General features: G+C 53.3%; 2 protein-coding genes across 3 annotated transcripts in view; both read left to right on the forward strand.

The window, feature by feature from the left end:
* Positions 1-9,229, forward strand: part of LOC136114902 (protein ERGIC-53-like) — a 31,921-nt gene extending 22,692 nt beyond the window's left edge. Inside the window, exons 13-14 of the mRNA XM_071802836.1 lie at positions 1,519-1,606; positions 8,987-9,229. Of these exons, the coding sequence (XP_071658937.1) occupies positions 1,519-1,606; positions 8,987-9,214 (316 nt within the window). The 3' untranslated portion in view covers positions 9,215-9,229. The remainder of the gene's footprint in view (positions 1-1,518; positions 1,607-8,986) is intronic.
* A 6,996-nt stretch (positions 9,230-16,225) lies between these two features.
* Positions 16,226-18,606, forward strand: LOC136115233 (retinal homeobox protein Rx2). Of its 2 annotated transcripts, none has more exons than XM_071802837.1 (3): positions 16,226-16,718; positions 16,843-17,060; positions 17,862-18,606. In XM_071802837.1, exons 1-3 carry the CDS (start codon positions 16,442-16,444, stop codon positions 18,312-18,314), a joined length of 948 nt encoding a protein of 315 aa, XP_071658938.1. In that variant the 5' UTR covers positions 16,226-16,441; the 3' UTR covers positions 18,315-18,606. The 2 variants fall into 2 exon arrangements, with proteins under 2 accessions (XP_071658938.1, XP_065717292.1); XM_065861220.2 differs by having other exon boundaries at positions 16,228-16,718; positions 16,843-17,072.
* The last annotated feature ends 899 nt before the right edge of the window (positions 18,607-19,505 follow it).

The following is a 19,505-nucleotide window of genomic DNA, read 5'->3' on the forward strand; positions in this document are numbered from 1 at the left end:
AATGCACAGATTGCGTATTATACGTTTCCCTGAGAAACAGTGGAAAGCAATGGGTGGCTTGTGCTGGCAGTTTCCAGCACAGTCGCGTAGTTTGCTTCCAGCATCACAGGAGGTTAAGCAGGAGGGGAGCACCGGTTAGTGCTGCACGTCGCAGGCTCCTGGCTGCCGTGCAGCTACTCTGGTACCTGCTTCGTGTTCCACAGGATAATTAGATCCTCCAGAACAAAAAGACAGATGCCAGGGCCCGGGCGATGGTGGGAGATCAGCCGACTGAGCTTTGCGAGGTCTTCCTGTGATGCCAGGACAACTGAAAAGCTCAAATGTACCTGAGCGGAAAATGCCCTCCAGCCCCACTGGACACCCGAAGGGATGTGCTGGGCCACCCGAAGGGATGTGCTGGGCCACCCGAAGGGATGTGCTGGGCCACCCGAAGGGATGTGCTGGGACGTGCACTGCCCTGGGGAACACGGCCCCACGCCGGCTGTGGCTGCCGGAGGAGTCCCCGTGCTGGCTGTGGCCGCCAGCTGCTCCGGCGTGGGCAGCAGAGCAGCCAGGTTGAGAAGGACAGGGAAAGGTAAGTTTAAGATGGCTTCCAGTTCAGGTGGACTTTTCTTTTCTGAGAGACCAAAGCACTCATTTGTGGAAGCAGAGGAAAAGCAGCATTTCATCCTACAAGTAGCTTTTATGTAACAAAATACCTGTACTGGAACAAAATAAATTTTGCCATAGAATTTCCATGACAGTGCAAGTAATCTAACCCAAAAATGTGCTGAATTGTTCTTCAATCTAATTAAAGCATTTCATAAAATCACAGATAAAAGAAGTACTTTTCCACACAGGGAAGCTGTGGAATTCGTTGCTGTAGGATGTTCTGAAACAATAAATGGATGCAGAAAAGCCTAGGAAGAGTCACAGGTGACAGAGACCGTCCAGGCCTATTAAAGACAATGAGGTAGAGCCCGTTTCCCACTCTAGTACTTCACACCACTGGTTTTTGGAAGCTGAGCAGTTTTGATACGGGATGCTTATCCTCTTCAATTCTTCCTCTCAGCATCCACCACTGTTGGAGGTGGGACTCCAGGATAAGTGAACTTGGTCTGAGCCAGAAGGACCATTGTGCCATTGTGTGCGTTGTTACCCTGTAAGAATGCCCTGTTTGTAGAACAGGGGCACTGGCAGGCAGCCACGTGTCTGTAAGTGCCCCCATGGAATAACCAAGGAATAAGTGTAACTCTTCTGTTCTGCTCATCAGAATTATTCGTTGTTACAGTGAGCAATAACAGTTAGCACAGGTACAAACTCCAGACAGGTAGTATTGGCTTTTCTTCACAGGGCTCAAGGGAACTGTTTCGAGAACACGTTCAGGGTGCAGAAGCCTGGCCTGTTAGCATCACTTTATTGATTTCGCTCCTTTTGTGCCTTTGGGAATAAGTAACATTTTGCAGCTGAGCAACTGGTTCAGTATAAAAGACCATATTTTATTATTCTCTTGAATATTTTTTTTTTCCTGATTTCCAGAATGGAAAGAGATGCGGCATTTGCACAGAAAAAAGCAGAGCGAGCCTGTCTGAGGGTTCATCTGAGAGAAAAGTACAGACTCCCTAAGGTAAGCCTGGTGTTCCTGATCTCATCTAGCTACATGCCCAATTTTGAAACAGACTGACTACTGATGTTCTGAAAAGGGCAAATTGCCTTCATCAGTGGGGTCCCCGCTGCGTCTCAGTATGGAAACGGAGGAGGCTGGAGCCGTGGTGTTCCCTGCTGGCTGCTGCGTTTAGACCCTTTTTTCTTTGCTCATAGCATGTCCCGAGTTGGAAGGGACCCCTGATCACGTTTGTGTGCAGACCAGTGGGGACACTGAGGTGGTTTGGCTGTCTGTGAGCAGTGGGCTCGTTCCCTTCCCTGTCAGGGGCTTCTGGTGGTGCTTCTGGCCCGAGGCTCGTGCAGTCTCTCCAGCTTGACAGGAGGAGCCAGACGCGAAGGGTTCTCTGTGGAGAATGTGTTTTAAGCAGCTCTGCCGTTTGCCAGTGGAGGGGTTCTGTGCACTTCCTTCAGTGCTCTGTGAATGTGGACCCCTGCAGGAGCTCCCAGAGCCGAGTGCCGCCAGCTTGGCCCTCGGGCCCCGTCCTGGCACGACCTGGGAGCAAAGGCACACGTGGCTGAGAAATGTTAAAACCTATCCTAGAACCTGCAAGCAATGCTTATGCATTTTCTGTGGTAAGGACAACCAAGTACTGAAATACTTGCAAAGGTCTGTGCTGAGCTGCTTAAAGAACTTCCCACTGAAACATCAGAAATGCCAGAAGGAAAGGACCAGCGGTCAAGCAATTTAAAATTAACGACGTCGCCTAGGTTCAAAAAGGGATTATATAATATAAACACAAATTGTAAGTCATACAGGCTGCCCAGGGCAGTGGTAGAGTCACTGTCTCTGGAGGTGTTTAAAAAGCACATAGATGAGATCCTTGGGGACATGGTTTAGTTCCTGACTTAGGTTATGGTTGGACTCGATGATCCTGAGCGTCTTTTCCAACCAAAATTCTTCTATGATTCTATATTTTTTCTACAGCGTTAGTTTACTGTTTCTGACCGTGAGTAGCCAAAAGCCCTCTAGTGCCATGTTTATAATACTGCACCACTCCTAATCATTTGCTTGAACCCTAAAGGCAAATTACAATTTGGATGAACAATGAATCAACCTTGTGACTTAGATAAAATCGTTCCATCTGTATTTCACCAGGCAGGCCTCATTTCTAATCAGGGATGGAACATTTATTTTTCTCTAACTTTGAAAATCTGTTTTTGCAACCAAAACCTTGCTAAGTGACTTTCCAAGGAAAAGAAGTGCTGTCTTAAAGCATGGCAGAATGTTTTGAGACAGGCCCGTGGTGGCAAGCAAGGGAAAAAATGCTGTGGAGAAACCTCAATTAAGCTACTTTTATGTGCCCTCCCAATGTGTCAGTGTTGAATAAAGCTTTTGTAAGCAAATTTGAAGTGAATGCAGTTCTGTATAACAACTAATTTCAGATCAACAAACTCTCTGTAAGGACATTTAACTTTAAAAATTATCCGAAGCCACAGTTTGTCATCCTCAAAAACAAAGGCATATTGCTACACCTATAGCTTCTCATTCAAATCACCCCTTTAAATGGAAGTGTTGTTAGCCTGCGGGTCTTTCGCAGATGGCTATCAAGGTCACACACTTGTACGCAAGTTTGACCCGTTTCTCGCTCCCTGGAGGTGCTGCTGCTCTGGCTGCAGGTCCCTCTGCAGAGCTGCGTGTGCACCCTGCGCGGGCGTTCGGCACCTGCAGGGCGCGGGGGTGATCGCGTGTGCGACTGCGCTGGGCAGCGCGGTCCCGGAGCCACCGGCGGCCGCCAGCGCAGGAGCCTGGCTGTGCGGCTGGTGTCGCGCTGCAGTGCATGTGTTGGGGGATTGTGGGCACCCACAGATATAGCCTGGCATCAAAAGGACTAGAGAAATGCACCACGTCTTCCAGTTCCCTCCAGACAGAATATCTGTCTGGAAGAGAAAGGGAAACGCCTGGAGTATGTGTGAGCTCTGTGCATGACCAGTGTCATATATAGGGATAGAAGGAGCAAGGGCAGATTGTCCACTGTGCTCTTCTGGATTTGCCAGTTGCAATATACCGTTTGTTCCGGTCCGTGGGTGCTCAGCATAGTGGCAAGAAAGAGGAAAACACATCCTGAGGGCAGGTTTAATTACAGAAAGATTAATTATGCAAAAAAAATGAAGTACAAGATTTTAAGTGGTTGATTGGATCGGAGGCCTAAAGCTCTAAACACCAGCATTTTAATTAGCAGCTGAGCAGTAAAATATCGTTAGGCTTTGTTTTCCTTTGGAGGCGTGTGCTGAGCCAGCTACTGAGCGGTGCTTCCCGATGGCCTCACCACGCTTCCAGGCCCAGCTCCGCGTCCCGAGAGGGCTCGTTTCAAAGGCTTTGGAGCCGCGAGCGCCCAGCTCTGCGCTGGAGCGGGGTGTCTGTGACCTGAACTCTCCCGTCTGTGACCTGAACTCTCCCGCCTGTGGCGCTTGCTCTATTCCTGAAGTGGTTTGGGTCTCCACGGGCACCCTGGCTGGGTGACGCGTGCGCTGCCACCCGTAGCGCCCAGGAGCACACGATGGACGCCTGCCCATCTCCAGCAGGAGCCTCACTTTGATATGCACCGGGTGCTCCTTGGGGCCAAACGTCAGCAATGGCAGTAGAATGCTTGTTCCAAGGTAGGACAGGAGCTCCAAGCATGTATTTAGCTGAGCTGATTTGCACTGGTTGCGAGTAAATTTTGTAGGATATGCTTTTCTGCATTTGTGTCTACCTATATAGCATTTATTGGTTTAAGGTCTGCTTTCTTTTCATCAGCCCTTATGAAACCATCTCTTATATTAGGAAGAAAATTAAATCAATACGTGCATGCTATGTATCCCTGAAAAAAATTCAACTCTATGATACAACATTATGGCAGCAAAATGCTCTCGGAGCTGTGATAATGCATTAGCTGTTTTCAGAATTGAAAGTAATTTAAGGTAGCCCAGTATGGGATAGAAACTCTGAATGTTACCAGTACCAATCACTAGCATGCGTTGTAAATGAAAGCCTGAAATTCAGAACTAAGCAGGGCCCCCTTTTCAGTGCTAAATCTAAAGCTCCATGCTATCTGGGCTAGATTTATAAGAGAAAGCAGCCCCTTAATGAACCTAATCCTATTAACAGAATTGTCAACTTCAGTTTGCCGGCAGAAAGATGTTTTTAGCCATGAGACCTTTCATCTATGGACAACTTTTTCATTTTTGGAGTATTCAATACATCACCTTCATACAAAACATTTTTTTAGAAGTGTATAGATATATACGTATTTTAATTTAACAAAACTACACCAAACTCTTTATTCACTTGCTGCCTTTTTTCTGAACTGGGATGCAGTAATCAATTAACTTCTGCAGGGTCATCTCTTGGGGAGATGATGCCTGTGATGCAGGAGGAACATCTATGTGACCATAGGCCCACTCGACCGGTCCACAGACCTCATCTGCGGCACAGCAGCCTCTCCCCATGGGCCCCACCACCCCCTCGCCCCACTGATCTGCACATTGTACCCGCTGTGTCACTTCAAATGCCACTGCTGTCCGTCAGAGTATTGTCACATTAGTGCTGTTCTTCTGTCCAAGAGTTGGGGTTGTCTCGTGATCCGTGAGTTTCCAGCACCTCGGGAAGGGACTGTCATCTGCTCCGCACAGGTGGATCCCTTTCCCCAGTCAAAGCACTTCCGTGGCCACTGCTCTGCAAGGTTCTCAGTGACGGAACAGCAGGATGTTTGTTGTTCACTGGTGTTTAGATGGGAAGAGTACTCAGATGCAATCGGGTGTCTTTTCAATAACGAGTGCTGCTAAAGACGTTAAAAAGGAAAGCTTATCCCTTTCATGATGAGATGTAGTCATGTAATCTCAGCTCTTGCTCTGTTCTGTGATGGCAATATTGTTAGGACTTGATTGAATGAATAGCACTATTCCAGAATTAAAGGTTTTTTTACTTGTCTGCAGCCATTACATGAGCTTTAGCTGTGCTGTGGGGGATGCGTATTGGCCAGGCAGAAAGAGAAACTTGTCTCAGGAGAAGCTCTTCAGTGCGTGCAGGCTTCAGATAAGCATCTGAAAGCAAGTGTTTGCTAAGCTTGAAGAATTATTTTGCTGATCTAAATGCTTTCTTAATAGGCCAGAGTGAAACATCTGTGGAAAGATGGAGTCACAAAGTGGATGCCAGGAGGCTGAGCCAAAATGGGGTTTCGGGGCCCCAGGGGCAAGGGGGTTCTCCCTGAAGGCAGTTTGGGCAATGACGTGGTGGGGCACATGGGACCCTGACAGCCAGGGTGTCAGGCAGCTCCCACACGTGTTCCCTGTGCAGGGAGGGCGCAAGAGGGTGTTTGGGGGATGAAGGCCGGTGTTTCCAACCGGTGGCTCCTTGTACAAACTTGTGAGTCTCCTGCAGCCCTTGGATGGCATAGCTCAGCATGAGCCTGCTCTATTGCTTGCCAAAAATCCCACTTGCAGGTCGAGATGAAGTGAACCCTGATTTCGTGTGTAACTGGTGCATTATAGGTGGTGAATCACAGGATCAGGTCTAGATTCCCCTACCTAAGGGTCTCTGTGCGTAGGTAAATTTTACGACAGGGTAAGTTAGACGTAAGGAAAGCAGTACGTGACAGGGTGATGCTCAAAAAGTTTGGCTCCCCTATGGATTAGTCTGAGCTTGATCTTTTGTTTACAAACAGCCTTCATATTAACGGGTGTTTAGACTGACTGTTTTCTGCTTACACCTGTGTGTCATATGTATAAAGAACTCTATTATATTGCACCTGTAACAAAATGGATCTGAGCCTGACTACCTCAGATGCATTATCAGGGTCAAAGAATATTACCAGGCACTAGAAATCTCTTGCCTGTGCTGTTGAATGGTCAGGATAGTGTCTGACCCAGTTTTGGCCTGGGCACTCCCTCAAGCAGTTCCCAGGGCCCGTTTGGAGCTAGGACAGGCATTCCCAATAGGCAGTTAGATGGGACCACCCTGTTTGGTAGGGCGAGAGGGTTCAATAGCCTCGCAGTGGGTTGTTCCAGGCCAGCTGGCCTTGGGGCAAGAGACCAGTGCCAGGCATATTTAATTTACTAGAATAGATGTTGGGTTTGTGTTCTCAGAGATCCTAAAAGGGTGGCTGAATGCCTGCAGAGACCTGGAATCTAAAGATTAAAGTCAGCAGGAGATAGGCCATCCAGTCTGGTGCAGGTTTGCCAGGGTCTTGAGGTGCTTTCTGTATGAGTTTGTAAAGCCCACGGCCCCGGCTGTCCTGCCCATGAGGTCTGCCTGTTTTGGGGCTCTCTGCAGTCCAAGCTGAGAGTATTCTGGTGCAGGGTGATGCCTCTGTTACTGTCAGAACCCTGTCTGGCCTTGGGCAAGTAACAGTCCCTGCACACATCCGTACTGGGACAGCAGGGCTCCGCGCACCCGCGGTGCTCCGACTGCGAGCTGCTGTCGGCACTGGCAGGCACGGCGCGTCCGCAGCACCGCGGCGGGTCCCGCTTTCCGAGCTGAGCGCTTAGAGCTGCGTTAGCCTGACTTTAAGAACACCCTGGGGGAAAATCCTCGGGGGTCTCCTTGTGAGGAAACAAGCTTTACCTTATTTCTTATGTGCTTCCTGGCTTGCTGTTGGGTGACCCTACCCTGTTCAAGGAAAGGCTAAATGCCAAATATGTAGAAGCAGGTGACTTGGGCAGAACTGTATGGCTTTAGACTACATCCGAATGTGCTCTTCTGTGGTCAGAGAACACTCGGAATCCCCAAACCGTGTTGTGTGTCACATGTCGGACTTCAGTAAGGCAGGAGGCTTCGGTGCAAGAACGTGCCGAACAACTGTTCTCATTGCCAAAGTGGCCTTTCTGTGCACTCTATAGGCATCTCTTCACATAATATACGGTAGTATGCAGTGATGATGTCTTAAATTATAAATAGTTTTAAAGAAAAGATGATGTGTGATCGTCTGCTTAGGGAGATTTTTTCAGTAGTTAACCCTGTATCTTTTTTTATCATCCTCTACTGCTACGGAGGAGAATTTCAAAAGGGCTCACTCCTCCAATAACCAGCACTTGCTGATGAAAAACTTCACACATTTTTTCTGTCTCCCACAGATCTGATATGAGGAGCCCTTACCCAAAGGGCTTAAGAGATGTCTTCACCCATTTCAGCCACATAGTGAAAATTGTGATACACCTCTCCATATGTTCATAAGAGATATGGGGAGAAATTGGGTTAAAGAGAAGTGCAATTATTGGAAATATAAAGCTGTGCAAATATATGTAACGGTAAATAGTGGCTATGCAGTCAAACCTCCCAGTTTGCCTGTTCTTGCTGAGGCCTGAAACTGCACAAACATTGCTCATATACGTCCTTCCATTCATTTTTGCAGGCGTTCATTCATACAAACCCCTCTCACTCTCAAAAGCACCTCCTGCTGACAGCATTGCTGCTTATTCGTATCAGGCCTTTGCTGCTGTCATGCTTCATTTTGGAGATGTAATGAGGCATTAATGCTTATCTTTGATGTGTGAACTGTGTCAAAATATCCTGTTCTTCTGAGCTCTGGATCCACCAGAAGATGTGAACAAAATCACCATTGTTTGAGAAACTGACATAGCCCCACCGATAGAGCATTTCGGCAGGCAGGCAGGAAGCAAGTGTGTGTAGCGCTTTCCTCATCTCAGCTGTTTTAATTGCTTATCCAGTTCCCTCTCCCTTTGCTTTCTGAGACTCACACCCAACTCCATCCTCTCTTTTGTTGCCCAAGTCCCCTGTTACCATGAACCAGCGCTGCTCTGACGGTGTACCAGGCAGCCCCTGCTCTTCGTCACAGCTCGGAGACGGCAGCCAGAGACCTGGATGTACTTCAGACGTGGTCTGGGAAAGATGGAGACTTTTTTTTTCTAGTTATTTCCTAAGTTTAATGCATGTTTCTTTAGGAAGGCTTCCACTTAGTGCTGATATCTGAAAATACCCACCGCCAAATTAATAGGGGAATGGTAGCCACATGGGTTTTCTAAAGCTATGGCTTCATCAACCGAACCACAGAACAGATGGCAGCCTGGGCAGTGTGTTGTGGATACAAGCAACTTGTAGTGGATTTCCTGCAGCATGAGCATGTTCCACAGTGAACACATAGGGCAAACACTTCTAAAATGGCCAGCGACACTGAGGGCTTCAGTTCTGACACTGCTGAAACCCTTTAAAGAAAGGTAATTGACATTGAAAACTCTAAGCACTAATATGGGGGCTGGTTAAGCCACTGAGTTGCACCTAAGAACTTTGACTGAAAAATCTGTGTGTATGTTTTGCTTCTCCCTAAAACAAACAAACAAGAAACTCCTCAGTAAATCCTGGGACAGCAGAAATTCATGTACCGGTTTTATTTTCCTTTTGTATCAGAGTGAATTGGATGAGAATCAAATACAGATGGCTGGAGATGATGTGGGGTTGCCAGAAGACCTTCAGAAGATGGTGGCAGAAGATCAGGTGGAGGAAGAAGACAAAGACTCTATCCTGGGACAGCTGCAGAACATCCAGAATATGGACATGGATGCGATCAAAGAAAAGGCACAAGCCACCTTCACTGAAATGAAACAGGCTGCTGAGCAGAAATGTGCTGTGATGTAGAAGAGATCCCACTACCCAAGGGTGGCAAATTCAGTCTTGTCTCAGTGGGGCTGCAGAGCAGGAGCAAGCAGAAGAATGCACTTAGGTCTATAGCATTAAATGTAAGTATAGAGGACTGAGAGAGAGAGACTTTAAAACCCCAAGGGGGGTCCATTTACGTGCTGTGACTGCTTAGTGCAACGATAGAACTGAACCTCATTTTTTAACAACACTTTTCCCCATGGAAAAAAGGTTTAAGAAAGCTAATATTGGGGAAAAAATGTGCCTTTTTCCATTTTTCAAAGTGATCAAAATGCTATTAAATGTGTATTTTTAGGCAAAATTGTTCTTCTGATGCATAACATAGGTAACCACTCATTTCATATTGCTTTCAGAAATAAATACCTATATTTCTAATTTAAAAATCTGTTTCAAACATTTTTAAACAAATCCAGTATTCAAATGCTGGCATTTTCGGCAAAAATCTTACATAAAAATGGTTTTGGCCATCTCTGTACTGAATACAGCAAAAGGTGAAGCATGTCACTCCGCAGCATGAGACGAAAGTGTCCTCTCGTACAGAAATGAGTGGGTACCAGCAGGCAGCAAGGCTCGGCAGCTCTCGGCGAGCGGCGCAGGCTGCTCCGGGCGGTTTCATCCACAGCCCCTGGCTTCCACGGGTGGCTCAGGCCCCAGGTGAGAGCAGTGGCCCGCTGGCTGCTCTGGTGCCAAATTCCGGGCTTGTGGTACCAGCAAATAACCCGTGTGGCTGAAAACGAGCCCACCGCGTTCATTCTTGGAGCCAGCTGCAGACAAGGCTGAACTAATTCCGGCCCACCTGGAAGATGATGCTGGGGCAGGGCACCTGAACCCTGAGGCAAAATTGGGCTTTCACTAGTGCTAAACCTGAGCCTGTGGGACCAGCACGATACAGTTCAATGGGTGGAGATTCAGAACCCAGCAAGATTTTTATTGCTGTTTTTGGAGTTTCTTCTGGGGAAAACCGAAGCAGGTGTTGGCCCGGCTGCCTTCTGCTCCCCAAACGCGATGCTGGGAGCCCCGGTGTGTTATAGCCATACAGTTAGCATGCAGGATAACCCACGCAAAAACTGTACAGCCCTTGCACATGGATGATGTATACGATGCTACTCTCGAGGGGCTCAGGTATTCTATAAAATGAAGGATTTGGTGAGTTCTCCAAGAGCTCGTCTGTAATGAAATTTGCAAATGAATGCATGTGGCATCTTCCTACAGGTTTGTAAGTCTCTCTTTCTCTCTCTGTGTCTCCACCCAATCAAGTAAAAATATTAATTTGAAATGAATAAATGCACTAAGTATAGTTTGTTGCTTTCTCTCTCCCCCCCCGCTTTCTCTCTCCCTCCCCCCGCTTTCTCTCTCCCCCCCCCCCGCTTTCTCTCTCCCCCCCCCCGCTTTCTCTCTCCCCCCCCCCGCTTTCTCTCTCCCCCCCCCCGCTTTCTCCCCCCCCCCCCCCGCTTTCTCTCTCCCCCCCCCCGCTTTCTCTCTCCCCCCCCCCGCTTTCTCTCTCCCCCCCCCCCGCTTTCTCTCTCCCCCCCCCCCGCTTTCTCTCTCCCCCCCCCCCGCTTTCTCTCTCCCCCCCCCCCGCTTTCTCTCTCCCCCCCCCCGCTTTCTCTCCCCCCCCCCGCTTTCTCTCCCCCCCCCCGCTTTCTCTCCCCCCCCCCGCTTTCTCTCCCCCCCCCCGCTTTCTCTCCCCCCCCCCGCTTTCTCTCCCCCCCCGCTTTCTCTCCCCCCCCCCGCTTTCTCTCCCCCCCCCCGCTTTCTCTCCCCCCCCCCCGCTTTCTCTCCCCCCCCCCGCTTTCTCTCCCCCCCCCCGCTTTCTCTCCCCCCCCCCCGCTTTCTCTCCCCCCCCCCCGCTTTCTCTCCCCCCCCCGCTTTCTCTCCCCCCCCCGCTTTCTCTCCCCCCCCCGCTTTCTCTCCCCCCCCCCCGCTTTCTCTCCCCCCCCCCGCTTTCTCTCTCTCCCCCCCCGCTTTCTCTCTCTCCCCCCCCCCGCTTTCTCTCTCCCCCCCTCGCTTTCTCTCCTCTCCCCCCCCCTCGCTTTCTCTCCTCTCCCCCCCCCTCGCTTTCTCTCCTCTCCCCCCCCCTCGCTTTCTCTCCTCTCCCCCCCCCTCGCTTTCTCTCCTCTCCCCCCCCCTCGCTTTCTCTCCTCTCCCCCCCCCTCGCTTTCTCTCCTCTCCCCCCCCCCGCTTTCTCTCCTCTCCCCCCCCCTCGCTTTCTCTCCTCTCCCCCCCCCTCGCTTTCTCTCCTCTCCCCCCCCCTCGCTTTCTCTCTCCCCCCCCCTCGCTTTCTCTCTCCCCCCCATCTTTCTCTCTCCCCCCCCTGCTGGGGGTTGCAGAAAACACCCGAGTGTCCCCGGTATTAGGTACAGGAAAAAACACCTCGGTATGTGGTGGTGTAAACCATGTCTTGTAAACACCGTTACTGCCTCCAGGAAGGTGGTCCAGTCCACCTGCCTCACCTTTTCCAGAGGGGACCTTGGTCTATTTAGAGATGGTGGTCGGTGGTTCTGTATTTGTAACGCGTCATTTCTGTAGTGGAGAAGAGAATCTTCAGCTCTGCCTAAAATCCCCAAGACTTCTGATCCGATTTCTGTCTCTTGGGATCCTCCTCTCACATGTCACCAGAGAGTTTAATCATCTATGTGGAAAAGAAGTGGGCTCTTTTAGGAGGTCTTTAGGTAAAGTAGTTAAAATAGTCGCCAGCTCAGCTTACAACACTGGTTTGTGAGGATAAATCCATTTCCCTCTGTGTTTGTGTAAATCTGGTAGGTGTCTGCATACTGTTGTGTTACTTTACAGACTGAATTGTCTTATCTATAGAACACCGAAGTAAACAAGCCTAAGGCTTTTGACCTTTGAATTAAAATGTGCCAGGGACATGCTGAAAATCTTACTGAAAGCATCTGGTGGTTTAAAGGAGCTGATTAAATTCGTCAGCACATACAGGATCAGCGTTTTGACGGTTTAAAGGGTCAGAGAAGAAAGTACAGTCAGAATCACCAAACAAGTGATTAATGAGATTCCAAAAAACAATGTCAGGGCTGGCAGAGGCGAGTGGGTCGGGGGGGGGGTGGCTGCGGGCCAGGGGTGGCCGTGGGGTGGCCGTGGGCTGGCTCCCCATCCGCAGCACGAGATGCTGCTGGGGGGTGGGAGCTGCCTCAGGCACCATTTTTACAGCTGGAGGCTTGAACAGGGGAGCGCAGAGCCGGGGTACGGCGGGGAGGCGCTGGGCTCTGCCCTGAGCCCCCTGCAGAGTTTCTTTGGGCCATGGGCCCAGGCAGCGCACTGTTGCAGCTCCTTAGGAAAAGGAAAGGCCTTTCCCCAGGGTCTTCCTCTAGCGTCTTGCACTAAACCTTTCTCTTACAGCTGCTGGAACTGTGAAAGGCTGTGTGTGCATGTGTGTGCATGTGCGCTGGTATGTGTGCCTGTGAATGCACTTGTATACATGCACGCACCTGTGCACATGTGTGCATGTACGTGTGTATGCCTGTGTGTCTGTGTGCGTGTGCTGCATGGGAGAGGAGCAGATTAAAGCGTTAGGTCACGTGGGAGCTACTGCTGGACCGACTCTACCTGGGATTTGGGTTCTTACAGTTAATAGGATCGCTGGAGCTCAAGGCCGTCATCCCATCAAGATAAATGTCTCTAGTGCCCACTTTTAAGCAATCCGAATTCAATTAGGCTAATTGGAAAACAAGTAAAGAAGGATTGCGTTAATATAGCCTTACAGCATGAAGCTCCGCTCCCTCCCTCCGGAGGGATGGCTGAGCGGGGCGAGCCCCCATGTGGGAGCCCTGGCACCAGCCCTGGGCCGCCCCGTGCGCTCTGTGGGGTCCCCAGGGCCACAGAACACCTGAGCGGTGGAGAAAAGCCGCCGGCTCAGCAGAGAGGTGACTCAGGGTACGAGTGATGCAGTGATGGGAGGAGGCAGCAGTTTTCTCATATATTGTGCTTTCAATAAGGTTCTTAAACAGCACACTTAGGAACTTCTGGGGACAAAAAAAGCAGAGCCATTTTTTAAAGTTTTTAACAATCTGTTGGATGATGCGGAGCGTGCGAACTGCAGCAGGGTGTGTGCTCCCACAGGGTGAATGTTCCACTCTCTTCCTTGCCCAGCCCTGTCCCGTTTGCTGTCCGACCCTGGAAGTCCTGATATTTCGGGAGGTGCTCCCTGCTGCATGTCACTGGTCTGGAGAGCGATGTCCCACCTGCAGAGTCACCTCAGCTTCCAACGTCTGCTCAGCAAGGCAGTCATTATTTCAGTTTGACATAAAGACAGGAGGAAAGGAAGAATCTGTGGCATTTTATGGTGGTGATTTCACTGTGTGAAGCCATGTCCCATACATATGTCTCAACAGCACCAACAGGATCAGAACTACTCCCATTTTGTCTTCACTATGCATGCATGCGAAGGAGCTATAGCAGACAGCTGTGCTTTAGAGGTTGTCCATCCTTACAATGTCTGTTAGCTTCTAAACAGAATTTCAGCAGTAATTGTTGTAATAATACATTGCAAAAAACAAAACAAACTAAAAAGAGATGGAATGGGGGCTGTCTTTTGGAAAGGCAAGCAACAAGCCCACCTATTTCATCCCATGATGAATATTCTCAGATTTGATCCTGACTCCCTCTGTAGATTTCCAAAGGCAAACTGTCTTTGCAAAGCTGTGATGTACCACAGTGTCAATTTCTGAAGCTTCATGCTAGTGTGACAAGTCCCAAGGGACTCTGTGGCGGCAGGGTATTAGTTAACAGCCAGCACCTCAGGCCCAAAGAGAAATGTTCAGACGGTTTCCTTGCTCTTCCATCCTGAACTCTCTGCGTTAGTCTCTGGTTATCGCAGGAACCGTTAGATTCCCCCCTGCCCAGCGCACGTGCCCCTCGTGTGCATCAGGGCACCGCGCTCTGTGCCTGAAGCTCGGCAAGACAGAGGAGATCTGGAACTGAGGGGTTGGAGCTGCTGGCTGCTTGGCTACAGGTTTGCTTTTATTTTTCCACATTTTTACAGACTGTGGCCAAGGGAGTTGCTTCCTCTTTTGAAAACTCTGCTCTCCTGCAACAAGGACTCTACTGAGACAAATGCATTTCCATATGCAAACACAACTGTAATAACCTGCTGAGGAAAGAGGATCCTTCTCTCTCAGGGAGGAAAGTCTCCTGTGGGACGTGTACCTTGCTTGGGGGGTGGAAGCAAAAAATGAGTCATCTCTGTATTTGACAATTTTGACAGGCACCCTAACAGCACCATCTGTGCCAGGACCCAATGCCCTTTATGGCACTTACTGCCAGACCAGAGTCCAGCTGAAGCGCTTTCTCCTTTGCGTCTCACCTTGCTGTCTTTTTTTGCCACAACAAGCAAAAACTAATCCCAAATTCGCCAATGGCTTCTGGAGGGACAGGCATGTTTTGTGCTGGTTGTGAGTGCCATAAAACCCCAGCTCCAAATGAGAAGAAATTAGGGACATTGCACAGTTCATTCATCTTCACTAATAGAGTTCTTGGGAAATACACATGTAGATTAAAGGAACACAATGGCCCCTGGCTGATTGCTTTGAGTACCCTCCACTGCCCCTACAATGGTATTGACTTGCTTTTCATATTGTGCACAAAAGCCACACTAACCTTCTCCTGTCTCTGCTGTTGGCCTCTCCCTCTTTGCCAAGGGATGGCTGGGCTCTTGTGGCCCCAGTCTCCCCCACCCCAAAGCAGTCCCCGAAGGCAAACCTCACCTGGAGCTGATAGGAATAGCCAGCGGTTCTAAAGCGCTTGGGACATCAGACCATGCACCTCAGGTGTGGGCAGCGGTAAGGACTGCCTCTGTTTTGAAGAGATTCCTCTTGAAAAATCTACACAAAATGCATCCTGTTGGGCGGGGGGGAAGCAACAATGAAGATTTGTTGAAAGAGGTCATACTTTTTTACTGGACTAGTTAATATATCTGAAAGCAGCAGCAGTGGTGTTTTTCATTCACATACATTCAGACTTGAAATGGAAGCATCCTCAAAGCTAAGTGCAGGCTGAAAACCACTCCAGATGTTGCAGTGTTTGTCTCTTAACCAGCTGGGACAAAAGAGAGCTGGTGCCAAAGAGGAACTGGCAAGTGCTAGTGTAAAAAGTGATAAAGTGACAAAAAGAGAAAAGCAGGAAGGAGTTTGTTACAGGAAGGAGTATGTTGGAGGCAGGTCCTCCACCAAGCCAAGCAGAATGTAAGGTGTAGAATCTGGCTCTCTGCCTTACCTCAAAAGCATTTTGTAGATCTCCCATGAAGCCATGTCCTGCCCTGTGGCCTCCCAGCACACTTGTGCCATGGGGGACAGGGTCACGGCATCAGTCTTCTCACAGGCTCTGTCCTCTGCCAACATCTCAGGAAATTTCCTCAGAAATATTACCTAGTACTTTCCCCAGACTTGAGAAGGCTGAAAGCCTGAGCCCACCTCTTTCAGATGTCTCTCGAGTCCACTCTCCCCAAAAGCCCGCACACACTTTCACTTGGTCTGTAGACCTGGCTTTGAAGGCAGCCAGACGCAGGGCAAGTATCCCGACAGGGGACCAGAGCACCAGCTTCTACCCTCAATGCTCCTTGCCCTGTGGAGCCCACAGCACAGGTCACTGAGCCGGGGACACACCGTCCTCTGTCACGGAACCCCCGGGACTCCCGCCCCTCCCCAGTCCCTCCATGGAGCCCCCCTTCCCGGGCCCGTCCGCCCCTCCCCCGGCAAGCGGCTCCCGCTGTCCCGGGCACTGCGTGCTGGCTTGGTCCCCCCCTGCCCGGCGCACCAGCAGCCGCCGGTCTCACGACGATTTCAGACAGCGCTCGGCCCCGGCAGCGCGGCCCCGACCTCGCGGCTTCGGTCGCGGGGCTCAGCGGGGCGCTCGGCCTGGGCCAGCCCCCGGCAGCGGCCGCCCCGCCTCGAGGGCCCCGGATGGCATCGCCCGGCGCCGTCTGGGGCCGCGGCCGGCGGGGCGGGGCGGCCGGCAGGGGGGCGGGGGGGCAGCGGGCGCTGCCGACGGGGCCCTGGGGATGCCCTGCCTCCCCCGCCAGGCCGGAGGGGCGCGGGGGCCTCGCCTTCCCTTTCGCCCACCGCCTCCCGGCACTCCTCCCCCGCCCCAAGGAGGCCAGCCTGCCGGGCGGTGCCGTGCCAGAGCTGCCCGCGCCGCCCCGGGGCCGGGCGGGACCGCAGCGCCGTGCCGGGGCCCCGGGCCGGCCGCCCCATGCACCCTCCCGGCGCCCTGCTCGCCATGGCCGACGGCGCGTTCTCGCTGTCCGCTCAGGCGGCGCGGAGCCCCGGGGGGAACCCGTCGAGGCTGCACAGCATCGAGGCCATCCTGGGGTTCACCAAGGAGGACGGCCTGCTGGGCCCCTTCCCGCCCGACGGCAGCGCCGGCAGCGCCAAGGAGGTGGACAGGCGGGGTCCCCGGCACTGCCTCCCCAAGATGCCCGGGGAGCCGCCGCCGGCTGAGCCCCAGGGCCGCGCCGAGCGCTTCCAAGGTTAGCGCGGCGAGCGAGAGGCGCCGGGTGGCGGGCGGGCGAGCGGGCGCCTCTCCTCCGCGCCCTCGGGCGGGCCCCGCGGGGAGATCGCCCTCCCGGTGACCCGCCTGCCTTCCCTTCCCAGAGCCGTACTGCCCCGGCAGTGCCAGCCCCGAGCTGCCCGCCGGCAGCAGCGGCGAGGGGAAGCCGTCGGACGAGGAGCAGCCCAAGAAGAAGCACCGGCGGAACCGCACCACCTTCACCACATACCAGCTCCACGAGCTGGAGCGCGCCTTCGAGAAGTCCCACTACCCCGACGTGTACAGCCGGGAGGAGCTCGCCATGAAGGTCAACCTGCCCGAGGTCCGCGTGCAGGTAACGCCGCGTTCCCGGCACCGGGACCCCGCGCACAGCACAGCCCTGCCCAGCGCGGCGGAGCCCCGCGTTCCCGGCGCCGGGAGCTCCCGGCACGGCGCGGCACACTCCGGCTTGGCCCGGCGCAGCCCCGAATTTCTGGTGCCGGGAGTCCCCGGCCCGGCGTGGACGTGCACTCCCGGTGGCCGCACCGCCCCGGAGCGCGGACGGCCCCACTGTCTCGGCCCGCGGGGCCGTGAACCCAGCCCGGCAGCGCTGGCGAGGGCCGGTGCGTGGCTGAGCAGCCCCACGGGACACGGCCGGAGCGCCGGGCGCGGCTGCGGCTGACACGATCCCACGACCCCGACGCGCCGGCCCCGGCCCGGCGCGGCCAGCGGGACACCGCAGAGCCCGGGGCTATTTTCTGTTCGGCAGCCGCGGGGTCGGACCGCGGCCCGGCACCTCCGGCCGCTGGCCACGTCGTCAGCGCCGCTGCCCTGTGGCTGGCTTGTCGGGGCCCGGGGCAGCCGAAGCTGTTATGTGCCGGGCAGGGCGGGCCGGCTCCGTGGCCGGGCTCTCGCCGTGCTGCTTCCACCGGACAAGGGGCTGCGGGGCTGCCGAGCCCGCGGGGCAGCACCGCTCAACCTGCTCCTGCCCGTGTTCGACACAGCGCGCTGTCTGCTGTTCCATTGCGTTTCGCTTGCTTCATTTTGTGTGTGCCGCTGCACCCAGGGAGAGCCTCAGCCCTCCGTGGGGGCAGCGGCTCTGCCGTGCCGCCCTGTGACCCGGCTAACAGGGCTGTGCTTGCAGGTCTGGTTTCAGAACAGACGGGCCAAGTGGAGGCGGCAGGAGAAGCTGGAAGTCACCTCCATGAAGCTGCAGGACTCACCCATCCTCTCCTTCAACCGCTCACCACAGGCAACACCTATGGGTCCTCTCAGCAGCAACCTTCCCCTGGAGACGTGGCTCAGCCCGCCTGTGCCCAGCAGCACAGCCCTGCAGACCCTGCCCGGCTTCGTGGCCTCACCACAGAGCCTGCCCGGCAGCTACACGCCACCGCCCTTCCTGAACTCTCCGGCAGTGACCCATGCACTGCAGCCCCTGGGAGCCATGGGGCCACCACCGCCTTACCAGTGCGGGGCCACCTTTGTGGACAAGTTCCCCTTGGATGAAGCAGACCCACGCAACACCAGCATTGCCGCCTTGCGGATGAAGGCCAAGGAGCACATCCAGTCCATCGGCAAACCCTGGCAGACAATCTGAACTCCCTCTTCAGCATCTGGGAGAAACCCACAGGGAAGGCTGGTTCTGGAAGGACTAAGGGACGTCCTTGCCCTGCTCTGGCTCTCCGGGACAGGCAGGCAAAGGAGGGCTGTCCCTTGCACCAGCCTTGCCCCAACACCTTGACTTGCTTTGTATTTTGTGGTCCTTTCAATTCCCTTTTCCACATGCCCTGCAGAGTCAGTGGCCTGATTATAGCTTAGGAAAACAATCTCTTTTGCTCTCCCTCCTTGGCTGGACGCTTTAGTTGCAATAAAAGCTGCAGTAGGGCGAAGAGCTGTGTAAGGTGGCTGGGAACCAAGGCCTGTGTTACCTGGGGAGGGTTTTCTGCTTTTGCACTATTAAATAGCATGACCTGCGTGAAGGCCGTGCATCGTGTTTCTGCATGCAGATGGGCTGCTTGGGCCAGACCCTCTGCTGCCTGTGACACGTAGAGATGAGACAGGGCCCTCCTCCTGCCCCTTCCTACAGCAAGACCCCGCCAAGACTGGCTGTGAGCGCTGGGGGCTGCAGCTGATGGTGGGGAGCGCAGCCGGGTTGGGGCTCCCCACTCGGGAAGGAGCACGGCACTCCCACAGCTGCCTGTGCGGGGCAGCCCCGGGGTTTCGGATGTGGTTTACCCACCCCTGCCCCAGCGGGTCGGGGTCAGCGCCCGTCCCCCTGGCCCTCGCTGCCTCCCCAGAAGGGACCAGCAGGTGCTGCAGGCCCCCATGCCGCTGCAGCCCAGCTGCCCGTGGGGGGAGCAGCAGCAGCTGACAGTGCCCTGGATGCCCGATGGGGTGGCTGGAGCTGGAGCTGGGGCCTGCTGGTTGCGTCCTGCTCGGTGCAGCCCCCGAGGCTGCCCTGGCGCTGGGCCGTGCTCGTTTCTCCACCCACCCAATGCCCCTTGCCAAGCTGCCGAAACTAAAACTGCAGCATCTTTATTTTCCATTATCTCCGTTACTGCCTGTAATGGGGCTGAGAAGCTGTAATGAAACACCCCTTCTCCTCCACTGTGCATGGGGTGCTCTACACACTCTGGAGGTTGTGGCAATTAACGTTTCTCATTAGGGAAGAGAGAAGGATGCACAAGCGGCCTCATTGTGTCCTAGGGATGATTCAATGCAGACTGGGAGGCCTCTCCTTTCACCATTTCCCACTCGTTGTGGCCAGACAAAGGCTGACATCTAATTA

This window comes from Patagioenas fasciata, chromosome Z (assembly GCF_037038585.1).
Source record: "Patagioenas fasciata isolate bPatFas1 chromosome Z, bPatFas1.hap1, whole genome shotgun sequence".
Taxonomy (NCBI): Eukaryota; Metazoa; Chordata; class Aves; order Columbiformes; family Columbidae; genus Patagioenas; species Patagioenas fasciata.

Coding starts and splice junctions, on each gene's coding strand:
- LOC136115233 (XM_065861220.2), top strand. CDS start 16,442: ATGCACCCTCCCGGCGCCCTGCTCGCCATGGCCGACGGCGCGTTCTCG. Junction 16,719..16,842: donor CCGCGCCGAGCGCTTCCAAG/GTTAGCGCGGCG, acceptor TTCCCTTCCCAG/AGCCGTACTGCCCCGGCAGT. Junction 17,073..17,861: donor TGCCCGAGGTCCGCGTGCAG/GTAACGCCGCGT, acceptor CTGTGCTTGCAG/GTCTGGTTTCAGAACAGACG.